The 13,882-nt window shown below is 41.2% G+C and overlaps 1 protein-coding gene across 1 annotated transcript in view; it reads right to left on the reverse strand.

Annotated features, from left to right (window-relative positions):
* Window positions 1-250: 250 nt before the first annotated feature.
* RP1 (RP1 axonemal microtubule associated) overlaps window positions 251-13,882 on the reverse strand; it is a 127,007-nt gene continuing 113,375 nt past the window's right edge. Inside the window, exons 28-30 of the mRNA XM_039912531.1 lie at window positions 12,074-12,155; window positions 5,106-5,161; window positions 251-1,798 (exon numbers count right to left, since the gene is read on the reverse strand). Of these exons, the coding sequence (XP_039768465.1) occupies window positions 1,779-1,798; window positions 5,106-5,161; window positions 12,074-12,155 (158 nt within the window). The 3' untranslated portion in view covers window positions 251-1,778. The remainder of the gene's footprint in view (window positions 1,799-5,105; window positions 5,162-12,073; window positions 12,156-13,882) is intronic.

The following is a 13,882-nucleotide window of genomic DNA, read 5'->3' on the forward strand; positions in this document are numbered from 1 at the left end:
TATGGAACAACCTGGTTACCTTGTATCTACCCCAGTGCTTTGAACAGTGCTTGGCACATAGTAAGTGCTTAACAAATACCATTATCATCATCATCTTGTTCAAGCAATGTGAATCTTATTACAGTTGATAGTGGTAGTTTGTAAGATTGTAAGATCCTGGAGGGCAGGGATCATGCCTACCACATCAATTGTGCTCTCCCAAGCACTTAGAATAGTGCTCTGCACAAAGTAAATGTTCAATAAATACCTCTGATTGACTGATTGGTTAAAAACCCAGTCTCTGCTATCACTCAAAGCTGGAGAACAGAGTAGGTTACCACTCTTAATGTACAAAGAGTGCTGATTCTCTGACAGTGACATGGCACTGAACATTTTATCGCTGAGGTGCCCTAGCAGAACACAATATAGTGATTTAAAATCACTTTCTCTAAGAATATGCTTGATGATTTGCTCTGGTGTTTGGCATCCTACACTCCCCTTCTGCTGTGGTGCAAACATGTTGCTTTTTTGGCCACTCGGCTTCCTTTGTCATTTATTATCTACGGATTCTGTGATTTACGGAAAAAATAAGGGTACCCTATTTGCAATGTAAAACAGTAAAATCAATCACCAGAAAAACCTAGGTCGGGTTTAGTCTGTGCCACTCGAGCCATTTTGTCACGAAGGATGCGATAGCTCAGCTTAAAAGATGGCTTTGGACTCAGCCCTGAGAGTCATTGACTCAGCAGGCTCTTTTGGAGCTGCTGGGCAGGTTGTCCCACTCTGGGTGAATACTCCTTGTGAATTCCCACCTCCTCCAACAAACTTTTCCTGACTCATTTTCCCCACCCTGAGTTGTATTGACCATTAGTCATCTCTTGAACTTATGAATCTATTTGAACTCAACCCCAGAACTTGTGCACGTTGGTATATTCGATTGGATAACCAATTCATTGACTCTGATTTCAGTGGTTGTAAATATTTTTATACCCGTCTTGTCTATTAAGATGTATGGTCCTTTTGGGTGAGGAACATGTCTTTTGCTTCTGTTGTACCTTCCCTAGCGGTGCACTTAAGTAAGCATTCAGTAAATACCATTACAACTAATTCCTCAGAAACCCTCACTGCTTCCTGCTGAAGCTCAAAAATCACCAATAATTAGACCTCAAGCTAAACGTATGTGATAGCATGAGGGAGGTAAGAATTGCGGGTGGGAGGAGGCCTTTTTTATATTGACATTTGCTTATAAGTCCTAGCAGATGAGATCTGCGGGAATTTTGCTTTTACCTTAGGGATTGTCCAACAGCAAAGCCCTGACAGTCTCTTCAGAGACTTCCTTTTTAGTGCTCTGCTTGGCCAGCCTTTTATTTTTAAGACAAATTTCAGTAAACCTGATCACCTGCCTGACTTTATGCCAGTATTTATTTTAGATTTTCTTTCCTGTTTAACCTTTCCTATTCATCTCTTTAAAAATCATCGAGAAGCCGTAGAATATGAATGCTAGTAAATTTGAAAAAAAAAATCTCAAAAGGCAAGGAGAGATGCCGACCATCTCTACGATGGTTAGCTAGAAAAGAGCAAAATAAATATCAACTTTTAGGCGAAAGGAAGAAATCAAGCTGAAAATGGTGAAGTCTGCAAGGGCAGAACCGATGAGATATCCAAAATATAGTCCTGACATGTGTCCCTTCAAGGTGCGGCACTTCTGATGGTTTGCAGAGGACTTGGTTTATCATCCAACAAGCAATATCTCTATCTCCCAGCATTTGGGTTGCCAGTGTCAGTGCAGATGTGTTGCTTCATTGGTCTTGAGTAGATTCTGGTCAAAAGAAGAATTTTCCATGAGAATAAATCTTTCCCCAAATATCCCTTGTCTGTTGCTGACCCAACCAGAGCCTAAGGACTCTGGACAGATTGCATAATTCAGTTAATCAATTCACTTCATTTTCTCTCCCCGGAAACAACAATGGGCAGGGACAGTATGTTGCTGTGATACCCACAAATCAATCCATGGTATTTACTGAGTATTTACAGAGCACTCTACTGCACACAGTGTGTTTTAAAATGGCAGACACCTCTAGGATGATGCAGCCTATATGATGCATCCTTTCGTGCCTTACATTAGCGACAGATCATTTGGGGAGAAGACAGTTGAGAAAGGGTAATGCGCAAGAAGGAAAGAAAGAACAGAAGCTGAGAAAGGTTGAGGAAAACAAAGAACAGCCGGCTGTGGGACAGGAACAAAGGTGGGATACTCGCACCTAAATTGAAAAGGGGACTCTGCAGAATTTACTCAGACCCTTACAGGAATCTGTGGATGGCGATGTTAGCTTCCACTGCCTTTAAACAGCCCCCTGAAATCTCTAAAAAAAATAAAGCTATTTGAGAAGTTATTTTTGTCTTTTGAATTCAGGCACCAAACAAAGAAACGTGATAACACAGTCTTAAAAATATGCCTTTTTCTCAAGAATTTTACTAAGAAAATTCAAGACAGCACTATGCATTTTTGTCAGATAAATTCCTTTGTTGAACGAGATTAAAAACTCACAAACATTTTAGACCCCAAATGATACCAGAATAGCCATTTTTACTGTTGCCCAACTCCGCCCCCGGCAAGATTTTCTATCTGTAGAGAAGCATCTCGGCCTAATGATTAGAGCAAGGGCCTGGGAGCCAGAAGGACATGGGTTCTAATCCTAGATCTCTCGCTTGTCTGCTGTGTGACCTTGGGTAAGTCCCTTAACTTCTCTGTGCCTCAACTACCTCATCTGTAAAATGGGGATTAAGACTGTGAGCCCCACATGAGCTGTAAATTCACCTCTAGACTAGATCATTATGGGCAGGTAATTTGTCTGTTATGTTGTAGTCTCCCAAGCACTTCATTCTGTGCTGTGCATATAGTAAGCGCTCAATAAATACAACTGACTGACGTGGGTCATGGACTGTGTCCAGCCTGATTAGCTTGTATCTCCCCCAGTATTTAGTATAAATGCCTGGCACATAGTAAGAGCTTAACAAATACCATTAAAAACAAAGCAAAAAACTATTATTCTCTGTTACTAATCAACATCAGCAGTGTCATCATCAGGAATAACAGTTACTGAGTACTGATTTCTGTGCAAAATACTATCCTGGGTGATTAGAAGCATATAACAGCTGTAAGAGACAGGGGTCCCTGTCCTTGAGGAGCTTAGAAAGTATCCATAACTCCTGATTTAGAATGTTTGCAGCCATGAATACCAATTTAAGCAATCGTCTCAAGAAAAATATTTCATGTAGCTGAACAAAAGTTACAATTTTTGAATAGTCTGACAATATACTGATGCACTCTGACCTAAAACTGTTTTGTCAGTTATTCAGAGCACTTCTGGAGAAGCTGTCTCCTCCTATTAACTAAAAGTGTCATTGGCATAAACAAAACCTTTCTCAACTCTCTTCTCCCCAGATGATTTGTCACTAATGTAAGACACAAAGCATGGCTATTGTTGGAAGAAAACAGGAGAGTTTTTCTAAAATGTCCTATGCCTGTAAATTTCATTCCACTCATGCCTAACTCAAAGCGTACACCCATGCTGCCCCTGCTTCATCCTCTTTCTCCTTTTCCTCCCCCCAAAATTGGTGTAAGACATATGAATTTTGGCCTTTTCAAATGATTGTGTTTGTCCATAATTGGCTATTTCTATTAATCAACTATATCCTAAAAGAAGATTGGGTCTTTTATTATCGTTTCTCTCAATAGCCTTATATACTTCCTGTGGTTCATAGTCTCTTTTTAGGGCCTAGGAAACTGAGGCCTAAACAGATTTGTGTTTGCCAGAGTCTTGGTGATTTAATGGGAGAATCAAGGTAAGTTTGCCCAGACTCTTAACTCCTAGTCTACTGCTAAACTTCTTGGAATTGTATTAGGAGGAGTAACTTACTCCAGATTTGGAAGAAAAGCCAGCCAAGATATTACTTCACTTGATATAAAAAAGTAGTTAGGAGTTGATAATCCATTAGGGTTATTGGCCCCAAATCAATCAGTCAATCAATGGTATTTATTTACTGAATGCTTACTGTATACAGAGCACTGTGCTTAGGAGAGCACGACAAAACAGAGTTAGTAGACACGTTCTCTGCCCACAATGAACTTCCGATCTAGAGACAGTAAACCAATCCCTAATATTGGGAGCTGATGCCTTTGAAAAGTCCCAACTCTTTATAAACAGGAAAACACAGCGCTAACACAAATGATTTAATTGTCAACTAAATATTTGACACTCTCAGGAATGTTCGGGGCTGCTCTTTAACATAACTAACCAGCTGCCTGTGTGTGTTTTCATACATCAGTAATAAGTTGCACTCATTTTATTTCATGATTTCTCTTCCACACATAAGTGTGTAGGTAGGATCCCAAATAGTGTAGCTCACTGAAAGGGGAATTAACTATGATTCCACAGTCCTTAGCTGTGCCAAGTTCCCTCTGACCTGAACTTCCAAGGGATTTCTCACTGTAAGTCCTCGCCCTACTGATTTCCCAGTTAACTGCCCAATTTTTACATCTGAAATGAAAAAGTTAAATTTCCTAAACCCCTTTCTTTGGAGGGTCTTAATGCTCCTATACTGCTGCCAACTCTAGTTCCTGTTTTTGGCCCTAGTTCTGATGCAGATGAGATCATCTGAAGTTCACAAGGACCTTGTTAGTTTTTCCTGAAAGGTTGGTCACAGAAATTCCTATCATCCTGAAAGGGCATTTTAGGTTTTGGACAGGTTTGGGACATTTGTGGCTCCCAAGGACTTGCAGTCCTGTGGCCAGCTCTACCTTTGACCTAATTATTTTGTCTTTACCTTAGCTACAATCTTATATGCAAAATGACCAGCAAGTCCTAGGTAAGCATTTCTCTAATTATCGGATGCTTAGCCAAATTTTCTGCCAAAATAAAGATGAATTTTGTATTACAGCACATTGGGATCCTGTTCAATAGCTAAGAGGCTCTCACCACAAACCCCCTCTGTAAGCCACAAAGTCATCACAAAAAACAAATTCGGCCTGCAGCCTTGCAGAGGTCAGATTCAAGGCGTGAACCGGGGACATTTCCTGCAAGAGGTGAATGGCCCCAATAAATTGCCCTGGGCAGAAAACTTACTTCCTGCTGGCAACTCCCGCTCAATCTTCCCATCATCCTGGTATTCATCGAGCCACCTACCAGGGAATTAGAGATAACCATTAATCTAACAGATGAGTAAAAAGGAAACTCATTTCTTCGTATAATAATAGTAATACAATTCAAGAGGAAACTGCCCCTAACATTTTTAAAACACTAGCACAAGAAGAGAGTTCAGATTCATTTGGGGGAGATTCCTGCCTGAGATTTGGTAAAGCAAGTAGAAGGTGCTCATTCTCAGTCTCTTTTGTGGATCCTCCAGGGAATTTTGGACCCCTTAAGTGTGGGTGTCCCTCAAGGCTCATTTCTGATTCCCCAGCTATTTTCCATCTACACTCACTACCTTGGAGAACTCATTCGTTCCCATGCCTTCAACTACCACCTCTTTGCGGATGATTCCCAAATCTACATTTCTAGCCTTGATCTCCGTCCCTTTCTGCAGTCTCACATTTTCTCCAGCCTTCAAGACAACTCTACTTGGATGTCCCATGAACACCTCAAACTTAACATATTCAGAACTGAACTCCTTATCTTCCCACCCAAACCCTGTCGTCCCCCTGATTTTCTCATTGTTATAAATGACAACACCATCCTTCCTTTCTCACAAGCCCTTAACCTTGTTGTTATCTTTGATTCATCTTTCTCATTCAACCCACATATTCAATCTGTCACTAAGTCCTGTCAGTTCAACCTTTCATTCATTCATTCAATTGTATTTATTGATTGCTTACTGTGTGCAGAGTACTGTACTAAGCTCTTGGAAGAGTACAATACAACACTAAACAGACACATTCCCTGCCCACAATAAACTTACAGACAAGAAAGGGGAGAAATACATTAATATAAAAAAAATTACAGATATGTACTTAAGTGCTGTGGGGCTGGGAGGGGGGAAGAACAGAGGGAGCAAATCAGGGTGACGCAGAAAGGAGGGCGAGAAGAAGAAAGGGGGCTTAGTCGGGGAAGGCCTCCTGGAGGAGAGGTGCCTTCAATAAAGCTTTGAAGCGGGGGAGAGTGACTGTCAGATTTGAGGAGGGAGGGCATTTCAGGCCAGATGCAAGACACGGGTGAGGGGTCTGTGGCAAGATAGGTGAGATCGAGGCACAGTGAGAAGGTTAGCATTAGAGGAGCGAAGTGTGCAGGCTGGGTTGTAGTAGGTTAGTAGGAAGGTGAAGTAGGAGGGGACAAGGTGAACCTTCATAACATTGCTAAAGTCTGCCCTTTCCTCTCCATCCAAACGCTACCACGTTAATCCAAGCATTTATCCTATCCCACTTTGATTACTGTATCAGCCTCCTTGCTGACTTCCTTCCCTCTTGTCTCTTCCCACTCCCATCCGTACTTCACTCTGCTGCCCAGACCATTTTTCTCCCAAAACATTCATTTCAAGAATGAACATTCATTCACTTCTTAAGAACCTCCAGTGGTTGCCCCTCCACCTCCACATCAAACAGAAACTCCTTACCATCAGTTTTAAAGCCTTCTACCACCTTGCCCCCTCCAACCTTACCTCACTGCTCTCCTACTACAACCCATCCCACCCACTTCTCTCCTCTAATGCCAACCTACTCACTATACCTCAATCTCGTTTATCTCACAGTCAACCTTTTGCCTGCCTCTGGCCTGGAACACCCTCCCTTCCTTCTGCATATCTGACATACAGTTACTCTCCCCACCATCAAAGTCTTACTGAAAGCACATGTCCTCCAATAGGCCTTTCCTAAACCCTAATTTCCTTTTCTTAATAATAATGTTGGTATTTGTTAAGCGCTTACTATGTGCAGAGCACTGTTCTAAGCACTGGGGTAAACACAGGGGAATCAGGTTGTCCCACGTGGGGCTCACAGTCTTAATCCCCATTTTACAGATGAGGGAACTGAGGCACAGAGAAGTTAAGTGACTTGCCCATAGTCACACAGCTGACAAGTGGCAGAGCTGGGATTCGAACTCATGAGCCCTGACTCCAAAGCCCGTGCTCTTTCCACTGCGCCACGCTGCTTCTCCAAGCAGCTTCTTCTTCTTTTCTTCTTTTCTTCTTCTTCTGCAGAAGCAGAAGCTTCTGCTTCTTCTTTTCTTCCACTCCCTTCTCCATTGCCCTGATTTGCTCCCTTTATTCAAGCCCAGCCCCATAGCACTTATGTACATGTCAGTGATGTATTTATATTAATGTCCATCTCCCCCTCAAGACTGTAAGCTCACTGTGGAGCAGGGAATGCTTCCCTTATATTGTTATACTGTACTCTTTCCCAAGCGCCTAGTACCCAATAAGCACTCAATAAATGCAATTGATTGATTCTCTGGGCCTTTTTTACTTCATCTGTAAAATGGGGATTGACTGTGAGCCCCACGTGGGACATGCACTGTGTCCAAACTGGTTAGCTTGTATCTATCCTGGCAGTTAGTACAGTGCCTGGCTCATAGATCGTAAGCTCGTTGTGGGCAGGGAATGTGTCTGTTTATTGTTATTTTGTACTCCCCAAGAGCTTAGTATGGCGCTCTGCACACAGTTAGCACTCAATAAATACAATTGAGAAGGAGCAAGAGAAAGAAGTGCTTAACAAATACCATTTTTTTAAAAAGAGGTAAAATGGATAAGAAATAGCAAACAGCAAAGACATCTCACTCTGTAGGAATACAATTAGAAACTAAAATCCTGTTGGAGTGCTTTGGTTTTGACAAAACCTTTCTGAAGAGAGCTTATTGTTTTAGTCAAGGATGCTTCCCTGAGGAGAGATCTCATAAAACTGTGATGGCATTATAGAAACAATCATCTCAGCTGTCTAGATTTCAAAAATTCCACTTTGGTGCAAAACAAATTAATTAAATCAAATAATAATAAAAGAAATAATGTTCACTACCACAGTTTAGAATGGGTTTGGTAAAGGAAAATGTTCAATTTGGAGGTAACAGAACTTCCTCCTATGGTCAGTAACGTCTGAACCTCAGATGCAGAAATGATGGGCTCTGATGCTTTAATCTCTATTACCTGACACCAATTTCTTTACTTTCCCATTGTCTTACATTCTTCTTCTCATTTAAAAAAAATAGTGTGCGTTAAGCATTTGCTAGGTGCCAAACACTGTACCGAGCACAGTGGAAGATACATCGTAATCAGATTGGACTCCATTCCTGGCCCACCTGGTCTCCCAAGTATAAGTAGGAGTAAGAACAGGATTCAGTAATCCCCATTTTACAAACGAGGAAACTGAGACACAGAGAAGTTAAGTGACTTGCCCAAGGTCACACAGAAGGCCAGTGGCAGAGTCGGGAATCCCGGGCTCCTGATTCCCAGGCCTGAGTTTTATCCAGTAGGCCACACTGCTTCAGATTTTAAGGAAAGTTCATGTTTCCTATTGCTAGATATGGGAAAAAACTACTTATTTTCCCTACTCTTGTTCCCCCAATAACTTTGGGATCTCAGATTAATGAACCAGCCCTGCTTTGAAAAGGCTTTATCCAGACTATATGGAGGTAGCTCTTGTTTTTTATATTAGCTGTAAAAAGGCATCAGTGCACTTGTTTTATTATATGCAGCATAATGGCATCAGGAGATAAAATAAGAGATCAGCGTATGCACCACCCTTCAGTTTTATAAATCCCATTTCTAGGGCTCGCAACAACTTCAGTGGAGGCATCTTTCAATTCTTCTTACCTCTTGCAAATTTTCAGAACTATTCCAGTCCTTTCGCTGGACTGCTTAACCCTGAGAAGCAGTGTGGCCTAGTGGATAGGGCGTAGGCCTGGGAGTCAGAAGGACCTGGGTTCTAATCCCAGCTCTACCACGTGTCTGCTGTGTGACCTTGGGCAAGTCACTTAATTTTTCTGTGCCTCAGTTACCTTCATCTGTAAATGGGTATCAAGTTTATGAGCTCCAAGTGGGACAGGGACTGTGTCCAACCTGATTTGCTTGCCACAACCCCTGTGCCTAGAACAGTGCCTGGCACAGAGTAGTGCTTAACAAATATAGTGCTTAACAAATACCACAGTTATTATTGTGGTATGGTTCCAATTAATTACATGCATGCTCAGTACCCTGAGGAAATTCTGGAGTTAATAAATCAATCAGTGGTATTTACTGAGTGCTATTGTGTACAGAATACTGTTCCAAGAGTTTGGGAGATTACAGTACAACCCAACTGGTAGATAAATTCCTTGCCTACAACATGAAGACTGACCCCTGGCTCCAGGAAGTGATCTATTTGAAATGGAGGAATCCAGTGTCTTAAATAGTTGTAATAATATTTATTAAGCACTTGGTGGGTTCAGAGCACTGTACTAAGTGCTGGGAGAAAATTCACCTAAACACTGTCCCTCGTGAGGCTTGCAATCTAAATGTTTGAGTGGGGAGAAGGGATTGGAGACAGACACAGCAGGAGTGAGAAAACATCAAAACACAACATAAACAAATACCGCACTGCATTTTAAAACAGGTGCCCAGAAGCAACTGAAAGCAGAGTAGCAGAATAACAGAAAAGGCCACAGACATTCATAACATCTCTAGAAATGAATAAGGATACTTTCAAGTCTAGTAGAGAAGTGTGAAATACCTCTGAAAGACAGATGACACAAATCACAGCCATGCATTAGATATTGGGGTAACCCTTTTCCAATTTATTAAAAATTCATGTATAACAGAGGTTGTAGACACAATCCCTGCCCTCAAAAGACTTTTGGTGGAGTCAGTTAATCAAGCAAGATTTTTGTTGTGGGCTTATGGAGAGCATAGCATTACGTTAGTTACATGGCATATGAACTTCGGTTGCTTACAAGTCCTACAGGGAGACAAGGAAAACCAATACATAGATAAGCAGTATAATTACGGATTACAAGACGGAGCTGAGGGGCTGGTGCTAATGGATGGGAGAATGGATGGGAGAAGCTTTCTGGAAGCTGTAGGTCATAATTTGTACATTCCAAGTGCTTAGTACAGTGCTCTGCACGTAGTAGGTGCTCAATAAATACTATTGAATGAATGAATGAATAATTTAAAGATGCTGGCAGAGGTAGTAAAGAGGATGTAAGCTGTTTGATGCACTGGGAAGACTAATCAGAGTGTCAGAGTAGGTAAAGGGCTAAATGAGGGAACAATTAGAAACATGATTGGTTGGAACAAGAGGGTGTAGGTCTGATAGAGATGAGAGAGTATAGATTAAAATAATAATATTGGCATTTATCACTGTACTAGGTGCTGGGGTAGATACAACATAATCAGTTCAGATACAATCCCTGTTCCATGTGGTTCTCGCTGTCTAAACAAGAGGGTGAAGAGGTATTGAATCCCCATTTAACATGAAGAAACTGAGGCCCAGAAATCAATTACTCACTTAATCAATGATATATATTGAGCAGTTATTATGTGCAGAGCATTGTACTAAGTATTTGGGAGACTACAATATGATAGAATTAGCAATTTAGTGACTTGCCCAAGGTCATACAGCAAGTAAATGGCAGAGGCAGGATTAGAACTCATGTCCTCTGACTCCCGGGTTTGGCTTTTTTGCACTGGGCCACATTGCTTACGAGGATCTTGGAGACTGTGAGTGGAAGATTTAAAAAAATACAACCTGGTGAGTGACGGATAGAGTCACTGAAGGACTAGAATGTGGTCATATAGCAAGTGTAGATGGTGATTGGCATCATCCAGAGAGAACCTGGAACCCTCAGCAAAGGCAAGATACTGAATTTAATTCCGACTAGTGGTCAGGACCTAAGCAGGAATTAATTGTGAGGAGTCACTCTCTAATAGTGATCCTTACCTAAGGGAACTTGAGTGTTTTGCTCAATAGGAAAAGTAAAAATAGTAAAATGAGGATCTCATGGAAAGTTAAAAAAAAAGGAGCTGGAAAAACCTTATTTCTCCTATCTGTAATAGATTTTTGTCTGTCCACACCCATTTGATTATAAGCTCCTTGTGGGCAGTGATGGAGTCTTCTGTTCTACTCACCCAAGATCTTATTATTGCATTCTGCTACAGTAGGCACCCAGTGAACACCACTGAGAAGCAGTATGGCTTAATGGAAAGAGCATGGGCCTGGGAAAGAGGACCTGGCTCTGCAAATTGTTTGTTCCATGACCTTGGGCAAGTCAATTAAATTCTCTGCACCTCAGTTACCTCCTCTGTAAAATGGGGATTAAATCCTCCTCCCTCCAACTTAAACTGTGAGCCCCATGTGGAACAGGGACTGTGTCCCATCTGGCAAATTTCTTTCCATACCAGTGCTTAGAACCATGCTTGACACAAAGTAAACACTTTACAAACATCGTTGAAATAAACTGATTAAAATTAGCCTGCTGGAAACAGGGAGACTGTTTAAAAACACATTAGAAATTCAGCTAAAATGTCTGCTACATGACAAAATAAGTCAGGCACAAGCCTCACTTAGCAAAGTCGAGGTTTTCAGAGGGGAGTCATCTTTTACAAAAGGAAAGCTCACCTAAGTGAGAACAGGAAAGCCCATAAAGTATGGCAGATCAAGGATAAACAGAACATTCTTTGTGCCATGAAGGAGTTTGAAGAATACTTTTAATCATAACTAGAGTTTGTAATGAAAGATACTTTAAATATATCAAAAGCAGAAAGCTGGCCAAGGAATTAGTGGAACCACTTGATTACTGTGGTATAAAGAATGTACACTGGGTTAAAAAGAGATAGCAAACATGTTCACCAAATAATCCAGGTTGGTCTTTGCTATTAAAGTTTCCTTACCTAAATCATGGATCTGTGCTAAACATGCAAAATAATTTCATCCAAATTAGTAGGTGGAAACAGACCTCTAGGACCAGCATGTGGTGAAAGGTTTAGGAGGAGAAAATCACAGAAGACAGAGAGGGGCTAAAGATCATGCTAGAAGAACTGATAATGGCCACCTGATAAAGAAGCTGGATATCGAGTAAACTCCATAGCATGTAATTTGTTATATATAATAGTCATTTCTAGAATAGTGACTTACCTATTACAAGGAAATACAACTTCTTGTTCATCTTGTTTCTCTTTAAATCTGATAACAATCTTTTCCAGAAACCATCCATTTCCTAGGTTGAATTGTTAAAGAAGAGTTGAACTTTAGTTGTCTTTTATTAAAAAAAAAGTGTGCTAACATTGCTCACTTCATATAGAAACACAACAGTCCTTATAAACATCCCTTGAACAGTTGGGTCCAGCTGCCTTTGAAGGTTGAAAGCATGGCTGTCCAAAGTGGACCAATGGAGAGGACTGGAAGAGCCATATTTAGCCTCTGTCTGCAGTTTTGGTGGGGGGCAACTATTCCCTGTGCTGGGTAAAGGTTAGCAGTGTCCTGGCTCCTGGATGCTTTAGAGTAGTCCCAGAACAGTTTTAGGTATCAGAGAACTATCCTGTGGGGGGGCCGGGGGAGAGCATGGTGTTGTGGATAAGCTACAAGCGGCAACCACCCTGGGCCACTAGGGTGACATTTAACACATTATTAAGGCACTGCAGGGGCCTCAGTGGGTCTCTAAGTTTGGTTGGAAAAAATTACTTTATCCCATTTTTCCATCTACTGGCCTACTCTTCACGAGTGTCTTCTCAGGTTTCCCAATTGTCTCCTATCTCCTGACCCAGCAATATCCAATTACTGGTGGACCACTGGGCCCATACTTCAGGTTAAGCTACATCCTAGAGCTGTTTTAATGACTGGAGATCTTAGCTCTAATTCTTGGATCCAGATACAGTAAGAATATAATTGCCAATAGGTTAATCAATGAATGAATGGTATTTATCGAGGGCTTATACTATATGCAGAACACTGTTTCAAGCACTTGGGAGAGTACAAAATGAGAGAATTAGCAGACACGTTCCCAGCCCCCAGTGAGCTTATAGTCTAGTGGAGGTTAACGTGCACTGTCCTCATAGATGCCTGTTCTATGATTATCTCTCAGCTCTATAATCTCTTTATTATTAGAGTTTAATTGAAGGATGAGTTTGGAAGTCAAATACAGATTGGACATTCATTTTATTAATATTGAAAGAAATTGTTTCAAACCAACAGAAAACTTTTGTAGAGACATTTTACCTTTTTTTTCTTAGAAGGTCCAGTAGGCTGTTTTTTGGAACCTAGCATTCAAGGACAAAGTTTTGTTCTCTTTGGTCCTTTTACAAGCAGATCTCAATATCAAAGGTAATGTTTTATTGAAATCCCTCCTTTGGGGTTTAAATATTCACAAATTCACTTTTACTGTAATAATATATAGTTATAATAATAGGGCTTAAATCTCTTTACCCTGAAGAATTTCAAAATTCTTGAGAGAATCAGACAAGAGAGCTGTCTCTGTCCGATCCTCATCTGTTTGCACCAAGTTTCATTAAAGAGAAAATGAAAATTTTACAGAGAGGACTCCCTAATACAAGCAGCCAGTGTGACTCAGTGGAAAGAGCAGGGGCTTAGGAGTCGGAGGTCATGGGTTTGAATCCCAGCTCTGCCACTTGTCAGCTGACTGTGGGCAAGTCACTTCACTTCTCTGTGCCTCAGTTCTCTCCTCTGTAAAATGGGGATGAAGACTGTGAGCCTCACGTGGGACAAACTGATGACCCTGTATCTACCCCAGCGCTTAGAACAGTGCTCTGCACATAGTAAGCGCTTAACAAATACCAACATTATTATTATTATTATTATTACCTCCTCATGGCTTAGTGGATAGAGTAAGGGCTTGGTAGTCAGAAGCACCTGGGTTCTAATCCTAACTCTATCACATGTCTGCTGTGTGACCTTGGGCAAGCTACTTAACTACTCTGGGCCTCAGAT

This window comes from Ornithorhynchus anatinus, chromosome 7 (assembly GCF_004115215.2).
Source record: "Ornithorhynchus anatinus isolate Pmale09 chromosome 7, mOrnAna1.pri.v4, whole genome shotgun sequence".
Taxonomy (NCBI): Eukaryota; Metazoa; Chordata; class Mammalia; order Monotremata; family Ornithorhynchidae; genus Ornithorhynchus; species Ornithorhynchus anatinus.